A 26,417-nucleotide genomic window follows, 5' to 3' on the forward strand; every position below is an offset into this window, starting at 1 on the left:
TTAAGATAAATGCTTATGTAAATGTGTAGAATTCTTATGTAGATCCAGTCTGATCGCCACTTGGAATCAGGAGGGAAGTTTTTATTTTTTGCGGTGGATTGGCTCATGCCTTATGGGTTCTTTTTTTGTTTTTTTCCTTCCTTTGGATCAGTAGGGGGAAACAAAGTCTTAAAATGTAATCCTCCCCCTTTCTGTCATCCACATCCTCTGATTTCCCCTGGCTGAACTTAAAGGGGTTATTCCGGGGATCAAAAATTGCTTTGCATTCATATTTTTATGTAAAAAGAAGTCTCTTACTAATATACTTTAATTAAAAATTTGGTTACCAAATTGTGGCGTTCAAACCCGGTAAACTGTTCCCGGAAGTCCTGGAGCTTTTCTAATATTGATGACGCGCTGACACGGCCCCACGTGCCTGAGTGCTTGCTTCCTGTGCTATTGGCGTGTCATCCTGTGCTATGTGTTGGCGTGTCATCAATGGCATGACCGCAAGGGGCTGTCCCATTGCCTATTGCTGGAGTTCCAGAGCAGAGCATCAGATAGCACTTTGCTCGGGACTTCAGCACTGCTCCCGGCATTTGGTCAGTGACTTCAGGAGTTTCCTATAGCTGGAGTTTCCGAGCAGAGGACTCCAGCATTGCTGTCAACGTCGTTGTCACTATCCATATATGGAAAGTGACATCGGCACCAGTATGGGAGTCCCCAGGTAGAGCATCAGCTGACCCTCTGCCTGGGGACTCAAGCATTGCTGCCAACGTCACTCTCCATATATGGACAGTGACGTCAAAAGCAGTACGGGAGTCCCCCAGCAGAGCATCAGCTGATGCTCTGCCTGGGGACTCCAGCATTGCTGCCAACGTCACTGTCCATATATATGGACAGTGACGTCGGCAGCAGTACGGGAGTCCCCAAACAGAGCATCAGCTGATACTCTGCTCGGGGACTCCACTACTGCTGCCGACGTCCCTGTCCATATATGGACAGTGACTTCAGGGGTTTCCTATCGCTGGAGTCCCCGAGCAGAGCATCAGCTGATGCTCTGCCTGGGGACTCCAGCTCTGCTGCCAATGTCACTGTCCATATACGGACAGTGATGCTCTGCTTGGGGACTCCAGTACTTCTGCCGACGTCACTGCCCATATAGGGACAGTGACGTTGGCAGCAGTGCTGGAGTCCCCGGGCAGAGCATCAGCTGATGCTCTGCTCCGGAACTTCAGCTATAGGAAACCCCTGAAGTCACTGACCAAATGTCGGGAGGGAGTAGTGCTGAAGTCCTGAGCAAAGCGCTAGCTGATGCTCTACTCGGGGACTCCAGCAATAGGCAATGTGACAGCCCCTTGCGGTCATGTCATTTATAACACGCTGACGCGTACAGCATAGGAAGCAAGCCCTCAATCACATCGGGCCGTGTCATCGCATCATCAATATTAGAAAAGCTCCAGGACTTCAGGGAACAGCTCACCGGATTTGAATGGCACCATTTAGTACCGAATTTTTAATTAAAGTATATTAGTAAGTGACTTCTTTTTACATAAAAATATGAATGCAAAGCAATTTTTGGTCCCCGGATAACCCCTTTAATGGACATATTTATTTTTTCAACCATACTGTGTAACTATTACCCAACAACAAAGAGACACAATTTCTACTGAATGCTTAGAAGTATAGATACGTCCACAAGGAGAATGATCATTGAATGAAGCAAGTGTAAATATTGCCCTTAATCTAATATCACTGGAGATTTAACACTGGAGATTTAACATTAGTGGATGTGGTTAACAAAATAGGCGTTCTCTTGGCGCAGAGTAGCACATTCTCTTAACATCTTTTTAGGTCAATGTTTTTAATTTATGACTCATGGTCTTAATAAGTCCACGGAGGGCACAGACAAACAAATTATTAATGAACTATTTTTGGAAGTATTTCTTATTAAATCTGTATGCTGGTCAATTTGGAGGCATGCATGTCAACCTAGAAAAACATCATGTATGATGAGGTTGAAACATTCAGACTCCAAACAGGAACCAGAGACAGATAGTTTTCATGCTGCGTATGTTTAGTTTACTGCTCAACAATGCATTGAAGCATAACAAGCAAGGTATACGGCAAGTGACAAAGGGGTACATTAGATACATTCTTATACATAACATTTTGACTCTATAATTATAGTCCATCGACATGAAGTCAGACATGTACTATTGACATTCCTCCCCTGGAAAAAGAAAGGGTGGCTTCTCAACACAGAATTCCAGAATACTTACATTGCTTTTTGCACAGTAATTAACTCCTAAATAAAAAGGTTACTTGACCTATATCATACAGGTGGTTATAATTAGTACAGAATGATTGCAACATGCTTAATGAGGTTGTCCAGCCATTTGGTGTATGTGCTTCCAGGGTCCCCTGCCGGTCTCTGTTCTTCCCTCTCCAGAAATTATATATGATATGTCGACACGACATGTGAACACAGCAGCCAATTTACTAGCCGCAGCGGTGACCACAGTAGTGTCGGCATGTCACCTTACTGGCTATAGCGGTCACTTGTCGTGTTGACACGTTATAGCTGGAGCAGGAATAACCGAGACCGTCATGTACCCCGAAGCTTCAGCATTGGAGTGGCAGGGGATTGGTAATATGAGTATTACTTATTTTTGTTATTTTGTAGCATTGTAAGCTTTCTGTAAAACAAATTATGCGGCTGGACATCCCCTTTATGTTTCTTTAATAATGAGCTTGTCTTTGTTCGCTGGAGACTTGATGAAAGCCTTGACATAGCTAGATATGTGACAACATTTTGTCTCTACTTATCAGTCCCTACTTGTGTCAGACATTTCTCTGGTGTTTAGGGAAGTAATAACCATCTGCTAGGTACTTGAGTTCTACTCAGCACCTGTAGGTGTGAAAGATCTACTGCAAGAACAATGTTTAGGAATACATCTTATTATGAGTATCAACACATACAGAGCTATACCAACATGATAACATATAATATACCATGTATAATACAGTAAAGCAGTGGTGCAAAAGGTGGTGTGTATGCTACCGGTGCTGGAGGGTAGGAGGGCCGCAGGGTGCTCACCCCGATACCCTCTGGTTACCACAGCAGGCTGCCTGTGCTGTGATGCATACAAGTTTCTGATGCCAGGCAGCGTCATGACACTATATGCGATTCAGCACACAAAGTCCTAACACTGTCTGCTGTGCCATGTATGTGCCATGGCACAGACCTTGTGTCCCGGGATGTGATGTGGCAGCCTGAAGAGATCCGGTGTCTGATCTGGTGTTTAAACTGGAGGGGTCTGATGTGGGGGGTGAAGGGGCCCTGCACTTTCTAGTTATTTCCCTGTGTGAAAGCCATCCCTCGATACGAGAAAACCAGTTTGCTGGCTTGAGGCTGTTTAACAAGTTAATGGAGGACTATGCGTCCTCCTTATGCTTCTGACCAAACTCTCCTTAAGCCCTTTTTATGCCAAGAACATATCTCATACTTCCTTTCAGGGAGACAGATCAGTATCCCGGGACATATCTGATATGTCCTTGCTACTAAAAAGCCCTAGCTCAGACTAGATTGCAGCTAGAAATGATTGAAGTGGGAGCAGCATATACTTGCAGCTATCACTTCAGTCCATGTGAACAGCAGAGGGGGGTCAGCGGGGGACATGCTGGGAGTGTGCAGGAAGAGGTATAGGATCTGTAATTCTCCTTCTGTCCCTGTATGGCTTATATGAACTCTGCACAGCTCCTTTAATTTTTAGGAGTTGTTGTGCGTTTAGCTTTCTGCTTGGGTCAATTTTTATGCATTTTTTTAATGAAAAATTACACTTCGAATTTTGACAATGTGGCAGATTTTTTTATTTTGTAATTTTGATTTTATTTGTACATGTTAGAAGTGTGAAAATTGTCCTGGCTACTAGAGGTACAAAATGTCCAAAACCCGTGGCAGTGAAAAGGTTAAAGGTTATTGCACTGAAATTAGTTTTTTTACTTTTTGTCTGCTTCCTAAATGCAAAATTAAGTAACTTTTTATATAGCCTTCATTAAAAAATATCCTACCATTTTGTTTTCACGGCGCTTAAGGCAAAATGACACTGCAAACCCAATGTGAAACTAGCCTTACATGAAACGTATTCGTTTAAATGGGGTCCATGTAATGCATAATATCCTCTGCAGCTGGTACCCCGGCAATACCAGCTGAAGTGTTCCCAAAGGCTGACTTCCTGCCACCCGCTGTACACTGTGGGATCTGACACATCAACGGGGTTGTCCAAGTGGGACAAATTATTTCATCCATGTCTCGGTTAAGCCTCTTATAGTATGAGTGTTTTATGTTCATTGCACATATTTTTTTTTTTAAAAGTCTAATATGAGAATAAAGGACATGAAAATTTGGTCAAATAGTACTGTCAGGTCGTAGTTATTAATACAACATTAATAGGGCCCATTTAAAATACACATAGATATTTAAATATATATCCGTATATATTTTTCATTTAAATAGCGGATTTATGTCTGTTTTATTGTGTGTATTTGTATTATGTTATTATCATCATCATCATTATCCTCATCTATGGAAAATGCTTATGGCGAAGTATTAATATGATTTCAGATCCAGGGAAATATTCACCCTCATGCCATCATCATTCTTCCCAACACAAATGGCATGGAGCTCCTGCTGAGCTATGAAGATGAAGGTGTTTATATTGATACATATGGACACTTCACAAAGGAAACAGTTTTACAGTGGGGTGAAATGCCAGCGTCTGTTGGTGAGTACTTGCAGAGATAAGATGCTTATTTGTATTATATTGTAAGTGTTCAGTAAGAAATCATTTCTATTTCAGTATTTTATAACTATATGTACATAGTTGCCAACATTTTTTATTTTTTTCCAGGGACACTTAGGGTGTGGCGTCTTTAGCAGGTGTGTCTTATGGGGACATAGCTTATCTTGTGGGTGTGGCTAGTGAGGCATGGCTTCTTCCTCCAATATTTCTGCATACAAATAAACAAACAAAAATGTCTGCACTAGTTCGGCTGACAACAACTATGGTGGCCAGTATCTCTCTCTGGATATCCGATTGCTTACAGGCAGGTGATGTCTCACTTTATCACTAGGGCTAGAAGACTAAGTGCCCCCAGTAGATATTGCCACACACCGTTCTCTGAAGATATTGCCACACACTGCTTCCTGTAGATAATACCACAGTGCCACATGTAGATAGTGCCACAGTGCCCTCTGTAGATAGTGCCACACATCCCCTTTTTAGATAGTGCCACAGTGCCCTCTGTAGATAGTGCCACAGTGCCCTCTGTAGACAGTGCCACACAACCCCCTGTAGATAGAGCCACACACACACCCTTGTAGATAGTACCACATATCCCCCTTGTAGATAGGGCCACACACATCCACCCTTCCTGTATATAGAGCCATTGTGGCTCCCTCTAAGAGGGGAATCCCCAGCCAGAGTGTTGCCGACACTCTAATCAGGGATTCCTCTCCTGGAGGAGCCCCTGACATCATGGTCCATATATGGACAGTGACGCCAAAGGCTAATCCAGTAGCGGAATCCACGGCCAGAGCGTCGGCAACACCATGGCCGGGGATTCCGGTGCTCCAGAAGGAGCCCCTGAATTTATTGTCAATATATGGACAGTGACATCAGGGGTTCCCTTTAGGAGCGGAATCCCCGGCAATGCTCTGGCCAGGGAATCCGGTGCTCAAGAAGGAGCCCCTAACTTTATTGTTCATATATGGACAGTGACATCAGGGGCTCCCTTTAGGAGCGGCAACGCTCTGGCCGGGGATTCCGGTGCTCCAGGAGGAGCCCCTGACTTCACTGTCCATATATGGACAGTGATGTCATCACGGGATCCCTATATGAGCGGAATCCCCGGCCAGATCTTCGGCAACGCTCTAGCCGGGAATTCGGCTCCAGGAGGAGTAAATGGCAGAGCAGGAAGCGGTTTCTTGTTCTGAAATAGTATTCAATTGTATCTGCATCCTGAGGACACAGATATAATTGTGAATGTGGCAGTTGCCGTGACACGTCCCGGGACAGTAATTTGCGGGACTGTCTGTAAATTCTTTGCAGTCCCAGCAAATTTGGCACTGCTGGCAACTATGTATGTAGTACCAATAATATACCTGCATTTTATGTTTAAGTGGTATTAAGATGTATTTATACTTTTTAGTAAATTTCCAAGATGCTACATAAAAAACATTTTTTAGAGCACATAGTGCAAAGAATACACATGGGGAAAGTTAACAACTTTCCTACGCCATTTTTTTGGCATAGAAATGTCACAAACAACCCAAAAGTCTGAAAATTTGAAGTTGAACTTTTGGGCCGTTTCCCTTGCTCTTACCAAGTCGGCAGAGCTTAGCGGAAGGGATATGGCCACCCGCTACATGTCACATTTACTAAAATTTTCGCCAGAATCTGGTGTAAATTATAGCGGAAATCTAGGCCAGCTACTGTGCTCTTAAAGTAAGATGTATTATGAGGCACATGAATTATTATCTTGTTTTTTATTACGACTGGCACAGTATTAAAACATCTACCCATAGTTACTTTTAAGCCAATACAACAGCAATATGATTACAGTGAAACCACACAAAAGAACTACGTTTTTGAGACGACACCCCCTTTAATAGAAAGAAAGTTGGAATAAGATGCGACACATTTATTAGGAGGCGAACGGCTATTAATAAACGTGTTGCATCTTTCAGCTGCACATGTGCCACGATCGGGGTGCAACAACAGTATTGGTACGCCAACCATTCTCTCCTCCCAAATCGCCCTAAAATAAAAAAATAACTATTCTGACCTCACTGCTCCTCTTCTCCCCTCTGACTTCTTCAGCATGCCGCGCGGTTTATACAAAGTCCTGACGCTGAGTAGCATCAGGGCCTTATATGTAACGCAACACTCAACCTCATCAGTGCTGCGTCGGATACAACGTCCTGGCGCTGCCCGGCATCAGTACAATGTATAAACCGTAACATGCTGAGGGAGACTGAGGGGACCCGGAGGGGAGAAGTGGAGTGGTTAGGTAAGTACCAAATTTGTAACTTTAAAAAAATATTAATTTACATTTATCCATTTGGGGTGGGGGGTTAGTCTGTTGGGGGTGCAAGGTACGGAGCACAGCACAGGCATCTACCCTGCTACACCCAATACAGTGAAATCTACGCCAGCTAGGAGCTGGAGATTACCACTATAATTTCCGCCAGTTTTCTGGCATAAATTATTGATAAATTACCTCCTTTGACTTTTGTATGAACATCATTTTGGCAATGTGTAAATACTGTGGTTTATAAGACAAGTTTGTTTCTGCTGTAATGGTGCAGAAAGTTAATTTACCAAACTATGTATTTCTGGGAGGAGGAACCAGTAGAGCAAGTCTTGTCTGTCATACATATAGGGACAAATAACTTATGTAGTTGAATAATACATAAGTCTCAATACTGTGGCTAAGCTACTCCTCAGACCTGGCCAAGCGTGCTCCACGCGAAACGGCCGTTGCCTTGTGTGCAGTCCTGCATTTTTTCCCTGCTGTGATTGTGATACCTACCAGGATGACAATAAAGGCTATTTCATATGACTCTTCGTGAGTGCCCCTTCTTTTTTTCTATGAACTTTTGGTATATGCCATTTTTTAATTTGGCTACGCATTTCAACGCCGTGCCGGCATCTTCATCAGGCTTGATTGGGTGTTGACAACCATATTATCGCTGAAGTGAACCGGCGGGGAGCACCAGGGCAGCGGTACTGCAGCTAAAGTATCAGTTGAGTAATGGTTAGATTATTATTTTATTCCTGCTCCTCAACATTTTTAGGCTGAACCCCTTTAAGGAGACCCTAGAAAGTAATTAGTGGGAACATGTAGTGTTTAACTGGTAATTGTACTACTAACTTCATATGTAGACAAGTGAATGCTACCAGAGCAGGGACAATCCCAGCATCTATTGCAGGCTTTCTAGGAGCAGGATTAGTCTGTGTAGCCATTTCACCAATGTAAGCAGAAAAGATCAGTGATAAAAGCTTCTTTGAAGGCAGCAAGAGGCTGTTTATAGAGTCAATATTTGACTTTTCCCTTAGAGATGATGTCTAATGTTAATCAATAGCTTATTCGCTTTCAACCTTCTGGCCGCCGTTTGCAACTATTTTTCCAGTATCCGTCAGGAGGGCAGACGTGATTTTATTATCTTGTCAGCTGTAGAAGTATATACACAGGCTATGTTTTATCGTGTTTACAGTCAGCTGTAATCTCCTATGGACAATAAGACTCTTATTTTCCTTGATCAATTTGTGAGAATACTTTAGCGGATTAGCAGGACAGGTTTTGGATTTTGATTTTCTTTTATATGGCAGGAGAGTCTATGTATACAAATCCCAATATGCTTTAGTCAATGATCACAAGACAAGTATTGTGTACTTGTTATAAAATCTTATTTGATAACATGTGGTACCCTAAAATGCCTGGTTTAAAGGATATTGTTCACTTTGCAAACATTTTTTTTATTGCTCCTGAAGTTACTTTGTAAATAGTATTGATTTGAAAAAAAAAAAAAATTTGACTTTTTTGTGTATACAAATCTTATGCAGACCTATGTGTCTCCATGGTTACAGACTACAGGCCAACCCTGTGTCGTCTGATTCTGTGGTTATGTTACTCTTTACTTCATCATTATATCCACTATGCTAACTTTCTACATAAAGAGCAGGCAATGATGGGGCACTGAGGCAGGCACTGAAGCGGGCACATGGAGCAGGCACTGAAGATGGCACCTATGACGGATACAGTAAGGGAGGGGATCTGTGGCTGACTTACATACAGTACTGTTATGTGAGGTTCTGTGACTTACTTTTAGTTTCTGTGGACAATAAATATTGGGCATAAGAGGTTACTAGAAATTTTGCAGCATCATATTGGCCATTATATCTTCATGGCAGAAGGAGGGTATGTGTATGTTGCAGGGTATATGTATACAGATTAGACCCATAGTGGCGGGGAGTTTGGAGCACTTTTCACAAACAAAACTCTAGCCCTTGACGGAGTGTATTAAAGGGCACTTCTTTCATCTGAGACATTTCTTGTATGGCTTAGCTACAATATAAACCATTAATGTCTGATAAGTTGGGGCCACTGGCTGAATGGTGACCGGTCTGGATTTACTAAAAGGAAATGGAGGTAAATTTTAAAAGAAGATATCAACCTATAGATTTATTTTTGTAGGTGATTTTATATTTACTGGTGATTCCAATTATGGGGAAGCGATTTTATCCCCGTAAATATCATCATTTTGCACATTGATGTTTTTGTACATTTATACTTATTACTTTTTGATATGATCTAACATAACATTGGTATTCGTAAGGTAGATTATGACATTACAGTCATTAAGATATAATTTCTATGTATATTTCCTTGATTTACTACTATTGCTCAGCAAAGATACCGCGTTTTAGAGCAACCACTGATTGTTTATGAACCTTCTAGGCAAAAATTTTTTAGAGAACCGTTTCAGTCAGGATGAGGTCAAGTTCACAAGGAAATAATATTCATGAATAAACACAGATAGCAATAAATAATCCCCACATCAACCCAATGAAAGGACACACTGTGATCCGTTGTGCACATGGCATCAGGTGCAGGTTTGTGGATGTCATACTGAGTTTCTATGCCTCATTACACTCAGCTGCTCTACACTTTTGGCCGCAACCTAAAATGTATTATAAAGCATGTGCAGATCTTTTTATTTGACCCTGCCTTCCAGGTGCATGCCCTACTGTCACTTAAATGAAGGCCTGGCAAACTGATTCTTTGAAATCTATTAAAAAACTATTTAAAGGGGTTGTTATACAATTGCAGCAGGCTGTCAGAGGTGCAGCAAGATGGGAGTTATTATTGTAATTTTTCACAGAAAATATGAAGCTTCGCCACCTCTCAGTAAAAACCATGCTTCCCTTCTGAGCAGAGAAATCATTGCTGGCTTGGTCAGAGGCTTGAGAGAATTTGTAGAATACTATTGTGGCGTGCACCGTTTTCTCCAACATGGCAAACCTGTTGAGCATGGGCGTTGCTAGTGTCTTAAAAGATCCCAGTATAAGCACTAAGGCATATGCCCCCCCCCCCCCCCACAATATAAAATTAAATTAAATTGAACACAGTACAGCTAGAAAACAGCTTTTAGAACATAACGGGTTTTTAAGATCTCTGCTTGTTTTTATTCAGTTGTAACATTCATTATTTACTTCCAGTGAATAAAAGCTGTCTATTGTCATGTGACAGACACAATGATGTCTGTAGAAGTCACAGCTCTGATACACATACTGTAACTGTACCGAACCGTGCACCTGTGGGTCCATCACATGACCATAGACAGAATTTTATCCACAGGAAGTAAACAATGAATGTTCCTATTCAATAACAGCAAGCAAAGATCTTAAAAACCGTGAGCAATTAATACACAAAGTATATTGGAAAATTGTATAACTTCTAATTATACAAAAAATAATATGAATTTGTAACTATGGAAATGCAGCAGCCTGATCCTTAAAATTAACTAAATGTATATATGTATCGCTTTTTAGCATATCTTCAGTCCAATCAAATTATGGGCTGGGGTGAGAAGGCAATCGAGCTGCGTTCTGGAGAGACGGGAACTCTAGAAGGAGTATTCATGCACAAGAAGGCACAGAAGTTAAAATTTCTATGTGAAAGAAACGACAAGGTAAATCATATCTAACAATGATATCAACTATTTATATGCAAAATGTAATATGTAATATGTAAAAGGAAATATATGGTGTTCATTAGTGCTCTCTGCTGGGCTGTTAGTCATGATTTATTTAGTGCACTTCCTTAGAATTATACAGCATAAGAGATAATCATTTCAAGTGAAACAAAAAAATACAACATGAAAATATTCAGAGTTCTAGAAAACTGATAGTTTAGTATTAGTTGCTCAATCCATTGCTCTGGAAAAGCTGGATGAAAATAATTGTAACTGCCAATGACTGAGATATACAATCTTATCGCATTGCTGCAATAAATGGGGCACTCAATAATACAAGTAAGCAGCGCTGTGATTCAGCGTCGGTGAAGACGCCTTAATTTTAGCAACAAATGTCGCTGAATCACAGCATTGTTTACTTGTAATATTTAGTGGCCCATTTTCTTGCAGCAATGCGGTACATTTGGATAGTCCAATCGTTTGCATGACTGAAAAGATGCAGAGAAGCAACTTACAAGAGGTGTGGATTTGCCAGGTAGGCAGTTGTATTAGGCAGTGATCACATTGGCAGATTCCACCCAAAAAAGCCAGAAAAATAAAAGATAAAATGGGAGAAGACTGTAATACTGTCGACCGCCACTATAAGTCTCATGTCATCTGACAGTAGGGAGCAGTGTAAGCGATGAAGGGAAAGCACCGCTTGCTGGAGTGCAGTGGCCCCTTCAATCAGCTGATCGACAGGGGTGCCAATAGTTGGTCCCCCAACGATCAGATATTGACATCCTATCCTGTAGAAATTAATGTTGATTTCTACAGACCGAATTTAGAATACTGTTCTATTAGTTCATTCAAATAAAAACGGTAAATAAAACAAGATCCATTATACAACTGTAAAATATGTATTTCTACAAAGTATTAAAGAAGGTTGTGATGTCAGCATTTATATTCCATTTAGCTCTATATTTTAGGAATTATGATATGATTGCCTATAATTGGACATATTTAGTTTGGATGATTTACTTGCCATTCTCTTCACGCCTTCACAAATCACCAATCGAATTTGGCTAATTTATAAGATAAGCTAATGTCCCTGTCAACGTATGAACTCTACTGTCATTTGATGATTCTCAATATAATGTTCTTAGAGTAGTACTGCGTATGACAGGGACATAACTAATAAACTGGACAGGGGTTGGACATTAATGGCAGCAGTCTGACCGACCCAGGGTTATTTTCTTTATTGCTGTGAACTATTCATGAAAATCTATTTCTTGAGGGGAAAACTGTCAGAGACAACTCTTCTCAAACAGCATGACATTCTTCTCCATCCAGATAGTCTATTTAAAGCTCTAATACTTTATCTTTGAATAGATGTTTTATTGAATTTTAACCAGAGAAACAAAACAGTATATTAAAAACTCTACAGAAATCATCATTTAAATGTCCGCTCAATAAATGTTTCCTTTATAATAGTGTTACTGGTAGCAGATAGATAGATAGATAGATAGATAGATAGATAGATAGATAGATAGATAGATAGATAGATAGATAGATAGATAGATAGATAGATAGATAGATAGAGTTGGAAGCTCAGGAGGCCATTTAGTATTATAATACCTGCCGCTCCCCACTCTATACTTACCTGCTCCTGGCTGGCGTCTCCCTCGCCGCTGACGCCTGGTTCTGGGTCTCCAGCTTTCCCTAGTTATAAAGGTTCCTCCCCTTCCTTCCTTCTTTGCCAGAGCAATTTGGTTCATACTAGTGTTCCTTGTGTTCCTATTGATCCTCCGCTATCTCGTCTATTTGATTCCTGTGTTTGATCTCTACCTGTACCTGACCATGGTTGTCTGACACCTGCCCTGACCATTTGCTATGTGACCCATTACAAACCTTGCCACCTGCCCCTGAGCTTTTGCTATACCAGACCACTCCTACTGGCACTACATCTATTACATTGGCCATCACCAACGGAGACTACTCTAGGAGTAGCTACCTGGGATTTCCCTGCAGCCAAGTCTTGATCCCTGTATATGAATTAAAGAGTGAATCCCAGGGGTTCCCTTATACTCGGCTACACTGTTTAACCCCACGTCAAATCCCTTGGTGACAAAGTGGGTTCACACCACCCTTTGCTGGCCCGGTGACAGAATCTCCACCGGCCCTGTGACAAGCATAATATATTATAGATGCTCTAAGACAATGGGGTCCATCTGGAGACCGATGGTTTTTAATCAGCACATGACATTTGTAGGCAGTAATTTTATTGCAAGTCAGTTTCTTACCATGATTATAAATTTACATTATTTATTTTTCAGGTATTTTTTGCTTCCATGCAATCTGGTGGCAGCAGTCAAATTTACTTCATGACCCTTGGACAAAATGTTCTCTTCAACTGGTAATTGAGGTCAAACAACTTGTGGATTGAAAAACCAAATTGTGGCTGCGAGACAAGCCTCCTACATGTGTGCACTATAAACCAAAGAAGGCCTAGACGAGCTGCACACCAGTGGCATATGTACTTGTTGAGCATACAATAAGAAGATACAGAGTCTGAATGACTTGTAGTATTACATTTATTACGTGGTTACATCTTCCATTTGCAGAATGAATTTTGCACATATGTGATTTTTATTTTATTGAAGAAAATGGGTCTCAGCTACAGTGGTTCACCAAAAGCCAGACATCTGGGAGTCATAGAGTTAATGTAGCAGGACATACATATTGATTTAGGTTTTCTGTCTAGATAGATCCATTTTTGTGCATACTTGAGGAAACAGGAATTACACACAATTCTGGTACAATAATATTTCAAATATTTTGCTAATTTTATTTAAAATCAAATGTCTCATGAATCAGACAGGTAAAACATCTTCAATCCATAATAATCTGGCAACAATAGTAGGATAGAGCTCATTATGTTTTTAGAATTGGCCGATGCTGAAAACTGAAAATTATGTTTTTATTTGGAATTATTCAATTGTAGGCTGGACACTTATATGGAATGGGCCGACAAGTCTTCATGGAGGGTCTCTATACTAAAAGGGCAATTTCATTCAATACAGATATTAAATGGGTAACCCCACAAAAGACCTTAACCCCTTAAGGACGCAGCCTAGTTTGGGCCTTAAGGCTCAGAGCCCATTTTTCAAATCTGACATATTTCACTTTATGTGGTAATAACGTCGGAATGCTTAAACCTATCCAAGCGATTCTGAGATTGTTTTCTCGTGACACTTTGGGCTTCATGTTCGTGGTAAAATTTGGTCGATATATTCAGTGTTTATTGGTGAAAAATTGCAAAATTTAGAGAAAATTTTGAAAAAATTGCATTTTTCAGAATTTAAATGCATCTGCTTGTAAAACAGACGGTTATACCACCCAAAATAGTTACTAGTTCACATTTCCCATATGTCTACTTTAGATTGGCATCGTTTTTTTAACATTCTTTTATTTTTCTTGGACGTTACAAGGCTTAGAACATAAACAGCAATTTCTCATATTTTTAAGAAAATTTCAAAAGCCTTTTTTTTAAGGTACCTCTTGAGTTCTGAAGTGGCTTTGAGGGGCCTATGTATTAGAAACCCCCATAAAACACCCCATTTTAAAAACTAGACCCCTCAAAGTATTCAAAACAGCATTTAGAAAGTTTTTTAACCCTTCAGGCATTTCACAGGAATTAAAGCAATGTGGAGGTGAAATTTGCAAATTTCATTTTTCTTGCTGAATTTCAATATTATTCCATTTTTTTCTGTAACACAGAAGATTTTACCAGAGAAATACTACTAAATATGTATTGTCCAGATTCTGCAGTTTTTAGAAATGTCCCACATGTGGCTCTAGTGCGCTCGTGGAATAAAACACAAGCCTCAGAAACAAAGGAGCACCTAGTGCATTTTGAGGCCTCTTTTTTATTAGAATATATTTTAGGCAGCATGCCAGGTTTGAAGAGGTGTTGAGGTATGAAAGCAATGGAAACCCACCAGAAGTGACCCCATTTTGGAAACTAGACCCCTCAAGGAATTCATTTATGGTTGTTGTTATCATTTTGACCACACCGTTTTTTCACAGCACCTATTTGAATTGGGCTGTGAATTAAAAAAATGATATTTTTTTCCATTAAGATGTAATTTTTGTTCAAAATTTCTTATTTTCACAAGGAATAAAACACCCCATTTTGTTGCCCAATTTGTCCTGAGTGCGGCAATACCCCATTTGTGGTGATAAACTGATGTTTGGGCCCATGGCAGGACTCAGAAGGAAAGGACCACCATTTGGCCTACTGGAGCTTTTCTTGTGCTAAGTCATGTATGCAGAAGCCCCTGAGGTACCAGTACAGTTAAAACCCCCGAGAAGTGACCCCATTTTAAAAACTACACCCCTTAAGACATTCATCTAGTGGTGTAGTGAGCATTTTGACCCCACAGTTATTGTGTAAAAGGTAATGCGCAGCAGATGGTGCAAAGTGAGATTTGCAATTTCCTATGCATATATGCCATTTCAGTGTCTGATATATTGTGCCCAGCATGTGCCACTGGAGACATACACCCCATAAATTGTAATGTGGGTTCTCCCGGGTACGGCAATACCCTACATGTGGCTGTTATTAGCTGCCTGGGCACACGACAGGGCTCAGAAGGGAAGGACCACCATTTAGCCTACTGGAGCTTTTCTGGTGCTAAGTCATGTAGGCAGAACCCCTGAGGTACCAGTACAGTTGAAACCCCCGAGAAGTGACCCCATTTTAAAAACTACACCCCTTAAGACATTCATCTAGTGGTGTAGTGAGCATTTTGACCCCACAGTTATTGTGTAAAAGGTAATGCGCAGCAGATGGTGCAAAGTGAGATTTGCAATTTCCTATGCATATATGCCATTTCAGTGTCTGATATATTGTGCCCAGCATGTGCCACTGGAGACATACACCCCATAAATTGTAATGTGGGTTCTCCCGGGTACGGCAATACCCTACATGTGGCTGTTATTAGCTGCCTGGGCACACGACAGGGCTCAGAAGGGAAGGACCACCATTTAGCCTACTGGAGCTTTTCTGGTGCTAAGTCATGTAGGCAGAACCCCTGAGGTACCAGTACAGTTGAAACCCCCGAGAAGTGACCCCATTTTAAAAACTACACCCCTTAAGACATTCATCTAGTGGTGTAGTGAGCATTTTGACCCCACAGTTATTGTGTAAAAGGTAATGCGCAGCAGATGGTGCAAAGTGAGATTTGCAATTTCCTATGCATATATGCCATTTCAGTGTCTGATATATTGTGCCCAGCATGTGCCACTGGAGACATACACCCCATAAATTGTAATGTGGGTTCTCCCGGGTACGGCAATACCCTACATGTGGCTGTTATTAGCTGCCTGGGCACACGACAGGGCTCAGAAGGGAAGGACCACCATTTAGCCTACTGGAGCTTTTCTGGTGCTAAGTCATGTAGGCAGAACCCCTGAGGTACCAGTACAGTTGAAACCCCCGAGAAGTGACCCCATTTTAAAAACTACACCCCTTAAGACATTCATCTAGTGGTGTAGTGAGCATTTTGACCCCACAGTTATTGTGTAAAAGGTAATGCGCAGCAGATGGTGCAAAGTGAGATTTGCAATTTCCTATGCATATATGCCATTTCAGTGTCTGATATATTGTGCCCAGCATGTGCCACTGGAGACATACACCCCATAAATTGTAATGTGGGTTCTCCCGGGTACGGCAATACCCTACATGTGGCTGTTATTAGCTGCCTGGGCACACGACAGGGCTCAGAAGGGAAGGACCACCATTTAGCCTACTGGAGCTTTTCTGGTGCTAAGTCATGTAGGCAGAACCCCTGAGGTACCAGTACAGTTGAAACCCCCGAGAAGTGACCCCATTTTAAAAACTACACCCCTTAAGACATTCATCTAGTGGTGTAGTGAGCATTTTGACCCCACAGTTATTGTGTAAAAGGTAATGCGCAGCAGATGGTGCAAAGTGAGATTTGCAATTTCCTATGCATATATGCCATTTCAGTGTCTGATATATTGTGCCCAGCATGTGCCACTGGAGACATACACCCCATAAATTGTAATGTGGGTTCTCCCGGGTACGGCAATACCCTACATGTGGCTGTTATTAGCTGCCTGGGCACACGACAGGGCTCAGAAGGGAAGGACCACCATTTAGCCTACTGGAGCTTTTCTGGTGCTAAGTCATGTAGGCAGAACCCCTGAGGTACCAGTACAGTTGAAACCCCCGAGAAGTGACCCCATTTTAAAAACTACACCCCTTAAGACATTCATCTAGTGGTGTAGTGAGCATTTTGACCCCACAGTTATTGTGTAAAAGGTAATGCGCAGCAGATGGTGCAAAGTGAGATTTGCAATTTCCTATGCATATATGCCATTTCAGTGTCTGATATATTGTGCCCAGCATGTGCCACTGGAGACATACACCCCATAAATTGTAATGTGGGTTCTCCCGGGTACGGCAATACCCTACATGTGGCTGTTATTAGCTGCCTGGGCACACGACAGGGCTCAGAAGGGAAGGACCACCATTTAGCCTACTGGAGCTTTTCTGGTGCTAAGTCATGTAGGCAGAACCCCTGAGGTACCAGTACAGTTGAAACCCCCGAGAAGTGACCCCATTTTAAAAACTACACCCCTTAAGACATTCATCTAGTGGTGTAGTGAGCATTTTGACCCCACAGTTATTGTGTAAAAGGTAATGCGCAGCAGATGGTGCAAAGTGAGATTTGCAATTTCCTATGCATATATGCCATTTCAGTGTCTGATATATTGTGCCCAGCATGTGCCACTGGAGACATACACCCCATAAATTGTAATGTGGGTTCTCCCGGGTACGGCAATACCCTACATGTGGCTGTTATTAGCTGCCTGGGCACACGACAGGGCTCAGAAGGGAAGGACCACCATTTAGCCTACTGGAGCTTTTCTGGTGCTAAGTCATGTAGGCAGAACCCCTGAGGTACCAGTACAGTTGAAACCCCCGAGAAGTGACCCCATTTTAAAAACTACACCCCTTAAGACATTCATCTAGTGGTGTAGTGAGCATTTTGACCCCACAGTTATTGTGTAAAAGGTAATGCGCAGCAGATTGTGCAAAGTGAGATTTGCAATTTCCTATGCATATATGCCATTTCAGTGTCTGATATATTGTGCCCAGCATGTGCCACTGGAGACATACACCCCATAAATTGTAATGTGGGTTCTCCCGGGTACGGCAATACCCTACATGTGGCTGTTATTAGCTGCCTGGGCACACGACAGGGCTCAGAAGGGAAGGACCACCATTTAGCCTACTGGAGCTTTTCTGGTGCTAAGTCATGTAGGCAGAACCCCTGAGGTACCAGTACAGTTGAAACCCCCGAGAAGTGACCCCATTTTAAAAACTACACCCCTTAAGACATTCATCTAGTGGTGTAGTGAGCATTTTGACCCCACAGTTATTGTGTAAAAGGTAATGCGCAGCAGATGGTGCAAAGTGAGATTTGCAATTTCCTATGCATATATGCCATTTCAGTGTCTGATATATTGTGCCCAGCATGTGCCACTGGAGACATACACCCCATAAATTGTAATGTGGGTTCTCCCGGGTACGGCAATACCCTACATGTGGCTGTTATTAGCTGCCTGGGCACACGACAGGGCTCAGAAGGGAAGGACCACCATTTAGCCTACTGGAGCTTTTCTGGTGCTAAGTCATGTAGGCAGAACCCCTGAGGTACCAGTACAGTTGAAACCCCCGAGAAGTGACCCCATTTTAAAAACTACACCCCTTAAGACATTCATCTAGAGTGTAGTGAGCATTTTGACCCAACAGTTATTGTGTAAAAGGTAATGCGCAGTAGATGGTGCAAAGTGAGATTTGCAATTTCCTATACATATATGCCATTTCAGTGTCCGATATATTGTGCCCAGCATGTGCCACCGGAGACATACACCCCATAAATTGTAATGTGGGTTCTCCCGGGTACGGCAATACCCTACATGTGGCTGTTATTAGCTGCCTGGGCACACGACAGGGCTCAGAAGGGAAGGACCACCATTTAGCCTACTGGAGCTTTTCTGGTGCTAAGTCATGTAGGCAGAACCCCTGAGGTACCAGTACAGTTGAAACCCCCGAGAAGTGACCCCATTTTAAAAACTACACCCCTTAAGACATTCATCTAGTGGTGTAGTGAGCATTTTGACCCCACAGTTATTGTGTAAAAGGTAATGCGCAGCAGATGGTGCAAAGTGAGATTTGCAATTTCCTATGCATATATGCCATTTCAGTGTCTGATATATTGTGCCCAGCATGTGCCACTGGAGACATACACCCCATAAATTGTAATGTGGGTTCTCCCGGGTACGGCAATACCCTACATGTGGCTGTTATTAGCTGCCTGGGCACACGACAGGGCTCAGAAGGGAAGGACCACCATTTAGCCTACTGGAGCTTTTCTGGTGCTAAGTCATGTAGGCAGAACCCCTGAGGTACCAGTACAGTTGAAACCCCCGAGAAGTGACCCCATTTTAAAAACTACACCCCTTAAGACATTCATCTAGTGGTGTAGTGAGCATTTTGACCCCACAGTTATTGTGTAAAAGGTAATGCGCAGCAGATGGTGCAAAGTGAGATTTGCAATTTCCTATGCATATATGCCATTTCAGTGTCTGATATATTGTGCCCAGCATGTGCCACTGGAGACATACACCCCATAAATTGTAATGTGGGTTCTCCCGGGTACGGCAATACCCTACATGTGGCTGTTATTAGCTGCCTGGGCACACGACAGGGCTCAGAAGGGAAGGACCACCATTTAGCCTACTGGAGCTTTTCTGGTGCTAAGTCATGTAGGCAGAACCCCTGAGGTACCAGTACAGTTGAAACCCCCGAGAAGTGACCCCATTTTAAAAACTACACCCCTTAAGACATTCATCTAGTGGTGTAGTGAGCATTTTGACCCCACAGTTATTGTGTAAAAGGTAATGCGCAGCAGATGGTGCAAAGTGAGATTTGCAATTTCCTATGCATATATGCCATTTCAGTGTCTGATATATTGTGCCCAGCATGTGCCACTGGAGACATACACCCCATAAATTGTAATGTGGGTTCTCCCGGGTACGGCAATACCCTACATGTGGCTGTTATTAGCTGCCTGGGCACACGACAGGGCTCAGAAGGGAAGGACCACCATTTAGCCTACTGGAGCTTTTCTGGTGCTAAGTCATGTAGGCAGAACCCCTGAGGTACCAGTACAGTTGAAACCCCCGAGAAGTGACCCCATTTTAAAAACTACACCCCTTAAGACATTCATCTAGAGTGTAGTGAGCATTTTGACCCAACAGTTATTGTGTAAAAGGTAATGCGCAGTAGATGGTGCAAAGTGAGATTTGCAATTTCCTATACATATATGCCATTTCAGTGTCCGATATATTGTGCCCAGCATGTGCCACCGGAGACATACACCCCATAAATTGTAATGTGGGTTCTCCCGGGTACGGCAATACCCTACATGTGGCTGTTATTTGCTGCTTGGGCACATGGCAGGGCTCAAAAGGGAAAGATGAGGGGGATAAGCTGTGCGGAGTGCATCAGGGTAAATTAAAAATCAATGGATGTATGGTAAATTTTAAAACAATCTTTCATACAGAGCCCTGGTTTTTCGGGACACGTGTCGCATTGGTATGTTGTGTCCTTCCTTATCCCCCTCTTATAGCACACTTTGCACCTCTTTTGACTTTTTCCCTTCTTGCCAGTTTGGGGAACTTCTCCTGGAAAGTGTTGCCCTGGTACGATGCGTGTGGCCTCGCTTCCAGAAGTACTGGGTGCCCCTCCTTCCTGGTCGCCAAAAATTAGGTTCTTTATAACCACCTCTTGAAATTCCAGGAAAGTTCCCCTCTGGCCTGCACATCGACGTAGCACGTACGCATTGTACAATGCCATCTGTATGATGTGCACGGCCAGCTTCTTATACCACACCCTCGATTTCCGCGTAGCGCTGTAGGGCTTCAGGACTTGATCTGACAAGTCCACCCCTCCCATGTACCTATTGTAGTCCAGGATGCAATCTGGTTTGGGGGTCTCTGTACTGGTACCTCGTACAGGTACATGGGTACTGGTGTGGCCATGTATTGTTGTCAATACAAGGACATCTCTCTTGTCCTTGTACTTGACACACAATATGTTGCTACTAGAATGTGCCCTGCTCTCACCCCTTCTGAGTGTTTGCCCAAGCAGTGTTTTAGGGAGGCCTCTAAGATTTTTTCTAGCAGTGCCGCATGCCGCAGTCCTTCTGGAAGCGAGGCACTTGAAGAGCGGGACGCTGGTATAAAAATTATCCAGGTAGAGGTGGTAACCCTGGTCCAGCAGTGGGTGCACCAAATCCCACACAATTTTTGCGTTAATTCCCAGTAAGGGGGGGCATTCTGGGGGCTGAATACTGCTGTCCTTCCCTTCATATATCCTGAATTTATATGTATACCCTGATGCACTCTCGCACAGCTTATACAACTTCACGCCATACCTTGCCCTCTTACTTGGCAGGTATTGGCGGAATTGAAGCCTCCCTTTAAAATGTACCAGGGACTCATCAATGGAAATACACTTCTCGGGGGTGTATGCTTGGGCAAACCGGGCACTGAAATGGTCTAATAGGGGTCTCAGTTTATATAAACGGTCAAAACTGGGGTCATCTCGGGGTGGGCACTGCTCATTATCGGCATAATGTAGGAAGCGAAGTATTGCCTCATAACGCATCCTGGACATGGCCATACGGTACATCGGGGTGTGGTATAGGATGTCCGTGCTCCAGTAGGTCCTAATGGATGGCTTTTTTAGAAGCCCCATGTTCAAGAGCAGTCCCCAGAACTTGCCCAACTCTGCTGCGTTTACAGGAGTCCACCTCTGGGATTGGGCATAAAATGAGTTGGGGTTCTTGGTGATATACTGTTGGGCATATAAATTAGTCTGGGTGACCATTAGCTCTATAAAGTTATCAGTGAAGAAGAACTTGAAAAAGTCCATCTCACTGAACCCTGCCGTGTTAAATTTGATGCCTGGGCTGCCCGTGTACTCAGGGATTTGGGGTTCATAATGGTCTGGTGTGGGTGTCCAAATGGGGTCACTTCGCTCAGGGGTATCACTTGTTGTGGGGTCACTTCTCTCAGGGATTTCTACTATGGTGGTGGTCCTGGGGCGTCTCCTAGGGGGTCCCTCCTCTTCATCGCTGGATGAGGAGGTAGACAAATAAAATACTGTATCGCCATCCGACGAGTCTGTGTCGGAGGCCAGAAATGCATACGCCTCTTCAGCAGTAAATGTCCGTTGGGACATGCTTGTTGTGCGAAGACAAAATTTATATACTGCAAAAAAATAAATCCCTAACTGGGAGCAATAGGATAGCACAACTAGCACAAATGTGTGTTTTGTTTTTAGAGAGCAAGTGGACTTCCCTGACACTAAAGCTAACTAGGGCGAGGGTTCCTAACACTAAACCTAACTAAATTTTATGTGGACTTCCCTAACGCTAAACCTAACTACGGCGACGATTCCCTGACACTAAACCTATCTAGATTATTTCAAGCTTCCCTGACACTAAACCTAACTACGGTGACGGGTGCCTGACACTAAACCTATCTAATTATTCCGAGCTTCCCTGACGCTAAACCTAACTACGGTGATGGATCCCTAACGCTAAGCCTATCTACGGTGACCGATTCCTGACGCTAAATTCCCTGACACTATACCTAACTACGCTTTTTGACGGTTCCCTGACACTAACTAACCCTAATACTAAACTAACCAGTTAAATTTTCAAAATTGGCTAAACTAACTATTTTTTTTTGTTTCTTTTTTTTCTTTTTATATTTTTTTTTTTGTTTTATGTTTTATATAGAAAAAAATGAAAAAAAAATCCCCAGGGACCAAGAAATGTGGTCCTGAAGACTGAAAAGTGGTCAGTGATAGGAGATCACTGACCAAAAAACGTGGGTAGAACTCAAAGAGGAAGGGAACAGGAGTGGGTAGTGGATGGGGTGGTGGGAAGCAAAAAAAACGTTGTTTTAGAAACTTTTTTTCACTTTTTTTCACTTCTTTTCTCTCTGACTCTCTGCTCACAACCGATCTCAACGCCTCGCTAACTCCAACAGGGCGTTCAGGGCGGTTGCAGCAGGATGTGAGGTCAGAGAGAGGAAGTGACGAGAATGATCGCTGCTATTGGCTAGTTACTCACTGACTAGCCAATAGCGGCGATCGGCGAGGCGGGACCATAGTAAATGGTCCCGGCCCATTATGCTGTGATAGCATGCTGTCAGAAACAGCAGCTATCACAGCTCAGGAACGCCGGGCTCGAGCACTGCTGTGCTGAATGAGACCGATCGCTGCTATTGGCTAGTTACTCACTGACTAGCCAATAGCGGCGATCGGCGAGGCGGGACCATAGTAAATGGTCCCGGCCCATTATGCTGTGATAGCATGCTGTCAGAAACAGCAGCTATCACAGCTCAGGAACGCCGGGCTCGAGCACTGCTGTGCTGAATGAGACCGATCGCTGCTATTGGCTAGTTACTCACTGACTAGCCAATAGCGGCGATCGGCGAGGCGGGACCATAGTAAATGGTCCCGTCCCATTATGCCGTGATAGCCTGCTGTCAGAAACAGCAGCTATCACAGCGCATGAACGCGCCGGGCGCGCGCACCGCTGTTCTAACTGCAAGACGTACTATTACGGCATGGAGCGCGAACGATAGAGCTGCCATGACGTAATAGTACGTCAAGGAGCGGGAAGGGGCTAATACTAAACTAACCAGTTAAATTTTCAAAATTGGCTAAACTAACTATTTTTTTTTGTTTCTTTTTTTTCTTTTTATATTTTTTTTTTTGTTTTATGTTTTATATAGAAAAAAATGAAAAAAAAATCCCCAGGGACCAAGAAATGTGGTCCTGAAGACTGAAAAGTGGTCAGTGATAGGAGATCACTGACCAAAAAACGTGGGTAGAACTCAAAGAGGAAGGGAACAGGAGTGGGTAGTGGATGGGGTGGTGGGAAGCAAAAAAAACGTTGTTTTAGAAACTTTTTTTCACTTCTTTTCTCTCTGACTCTCTGCTCACAACCGATCTCAACGCCTCGCTAACTCCAACAGGGCGTTCAGGGCGGTTGCAGCAGGATGTGAGGTCAGAGAGAGGAAGTGACGAGAATGATCGCTGCTATTGGCTAGTTACTCACTGACTAGCCAATAGCGGCGATCGGCGAGGCGGGACCATAGTAAATGGTCCCGGCCCATTATGCTGTGATAGCATGCTGTCAGAAACAGCAGCTATCACAGCTCAGGAACGCCGGGCTCGAGCACTGCTGTGCTGAATGAGACCGATCGCTGCTATTGGCTAGTTACTCACTGACTAGCCAATAGCGGCGATCGGCGAGGCGGGACCATAGTAAATGGTCCCGTCCCATTATGCCGTGATAGCCTGCTGTCAGAAACAGCAGCTATCACAGCGCATGAACGCGCCGGGCGCGCGCACCGCTGTTCTAACTGCAAGACGTACTATTACGGCATGGAGCGCGAACGATAGAGCTGCCATGACGTAATAGTACGTCAAGGAGCGGGAAGGGGTTAAGGGCGCATTGACTAGATAATAAGATTAATAAAGTTTCAACCACCGACTCATTGAATATCAATAGTACTGTAAACATTCCTAAAGGAACACTTAACCTAGAAATTAAAGGAAGTCTGTTAGCAGTTTGCAACCCCCCAAATAGCTGACACCGCTAGTTGGATATAGTGGAAAACATTGAAAACAGATGTGGACTATCTTAGTCCTTGTAAAAAAAAGTAGGTTTATTCCCCAACGTGCAGAGCTCTACTTCTGACCTGGCTGATTGTTGAGGGTGGGGCTTAGTCAAGGAGGTGTGGCTTAACATTGTTTGCCTCCTATTGCAGCCAGAGCAGAGGGTGGAGGCTCCTTCTGCAGCCAGTAGCTTTACAGCCAGACACAGGATTGTGAGGAGAAGGAGGGAGGAAATGGCTGTTCTCTTAGGACACATAAAATAATTCTTATTGTAATATGATCAAGGTAGAGGAGGAGATTAAGAATCTATGGTAATTTTTGACCTGTTAAGAGACAATTTCTTGCACAGAAAATTGGAATAAAGTATATTTACCCAGCATTATAACACTGCACCCTTAGGACAAAAATAGAGACTATATTAGATAGATTTTTTATATCTCATTGGAATTGCCCTTTAAAGGTAATTTTCCCATCTTGCTGTTTGTCTGATAATACAAGACTTGTCATAGTCCCGTATATCTGTTCGGCCTTTTAAATGTCAGGAAATTTACTGTATATCTATCAATCTACTGCTACTTAGAATTGAAGCAGCATCTAAAGCATTGCATATTCTAGGTAACTATCAAACTCTATGATATTGCACTTTTGTCTCAGAATTTGAACATGTTCCACTGACACTGTAATATAAATCTTACTTGAAGGACAGAAGATTCTATTAAAATGTAGAAAACCTATAGTCTGCAATGTAAAATATTCCTGTAATATAGTTTGAGTGACATTTTAGTTAGCAAATGAATGCATGAAAAGTTAATCAATGTTATGTATGTAGATGTAGCGACTGACAATTGTGAAGTCAATTCAGATGAATTCTAAAATTATATAAATAGTAATTCAAGGCAATACTAATAACAATGAATAGCATTTCTTATAAGAAATAGAAAGTGTATCTCTATTTAGAACAACATTTCATGGTATGAATCTACATCAAATTTTAAGCAACTTTGTAGCTGCCTTTCTAATCTCCTACTGGTATTGAGTTCCTTAATATTTTCTTCTCCATTTACAGAGAATGATAAATTCACAATTCTGCTGGTTTCCCGTTACCAGAAAGCAGTGCATTGTGTGAGCTTAAAGGACAGAATGGCCCCATGCACACAAACTTCCCTAATTACGGATGAAATTGAAGACCCATTCATTTCTATTGGCCATGGACACCTTACCAAATATATTTACGGATGTGCGTCCGGGCCGTAGAAATGATGTGCAAAATAGAACATGTCCTATTTTTGTCCGCGATTGCAGCACAGACTCGCCCATAGAAGTCTATGGGTTCTTCCGTAATTGCCAACGGCTACGGATGTGTATCCGTAGCCGTCGGATCTGTATTTGCGGAAAGTAAAATCCCTTATGATCGTGAGCATGAAGCCTAGATTTACATATTGCAGAATCACTGCAAAATTAGTACAGATTATATGGCCAAAATCATTACCAGAGGTGATTTACATTTAGCCAACAAAAATTCACGCATATTTTTACACATGCCATAAACATTATAACCTGCATACAGCTTTGGATGTGAATGGAGACAATATGAATATGCAACTTACAACTCAACATCTGTACAAAATAAGTAAAGTTTTTTAACTTTTTATATTAATTTGTTCCCCTTCCCGCTCCTTGACGTACTATTACGTCATGGCAGCTGTATCGTTAGCGCTCCATGCCGTAATAGTACGTCTCGGGAGTAACGGCCGTTTCGGCCGTCCTCCCGACACATACAGGAGCTGTGACGCTGCTGTCTTGTTCAGCAGCTGTCACAGCTCCTACAGCGGGGACCGATCGCTGTGTCCCCGCTGATTAACCCCTTAAAAGCCGCGTTCTATAGAGATCGCGGCTTTT

The 26,417-nt window shown here is 42.7% G+C and overlaps 1 protein-coding gene across 1 annotated transcript in view; it reads left to right on the plus strand.

The window, feature by feature from the left end:
* NRK (Nik related kinase) overlaps positions 1–13,830 on the plus strand; it is a 236,229-nt gene extending 222,399 nt beyond the window's left edge. Inside the window, exons 30-32 of the mRNA XM_075835864.1 lie at positions 4,607–4,766; positions 10,599–10,738; positions 13,057–13,830. Coding sequence (XP_075691979.1) covers positions 4,607–4,766; positions 10,599–10,738; positions 13,057–13,140 — 384 coding nt within the window. The 3' untranslated portion in view covers positions 13,141–13,830. The remainder of the gene's footprint in view (positions 1–4,606; positions 4,767–10,598; positions 10,739–13,056) is intronic.
* The last annotated feature ends 12,587 nt before the right edge of the window (positions 13,831–26,417 follow it).

This window comes from Rhinoderma darwinii, chromosome 8 (genome assembly GCF_050947455.1).
Source record: "Rhinoderma darwinii isolate aRhiDar2 chromosome 8, aRhiDar2.hap1, whole genome shotgun sequence".
In the NCBI taxonomy this organism is placed as follows: Eukaryota; Metazoa; Chordata; class Amphibia; order Anura; family Rhinodermatidae; genus Rhinoderma; species Rhinoderma darwinii.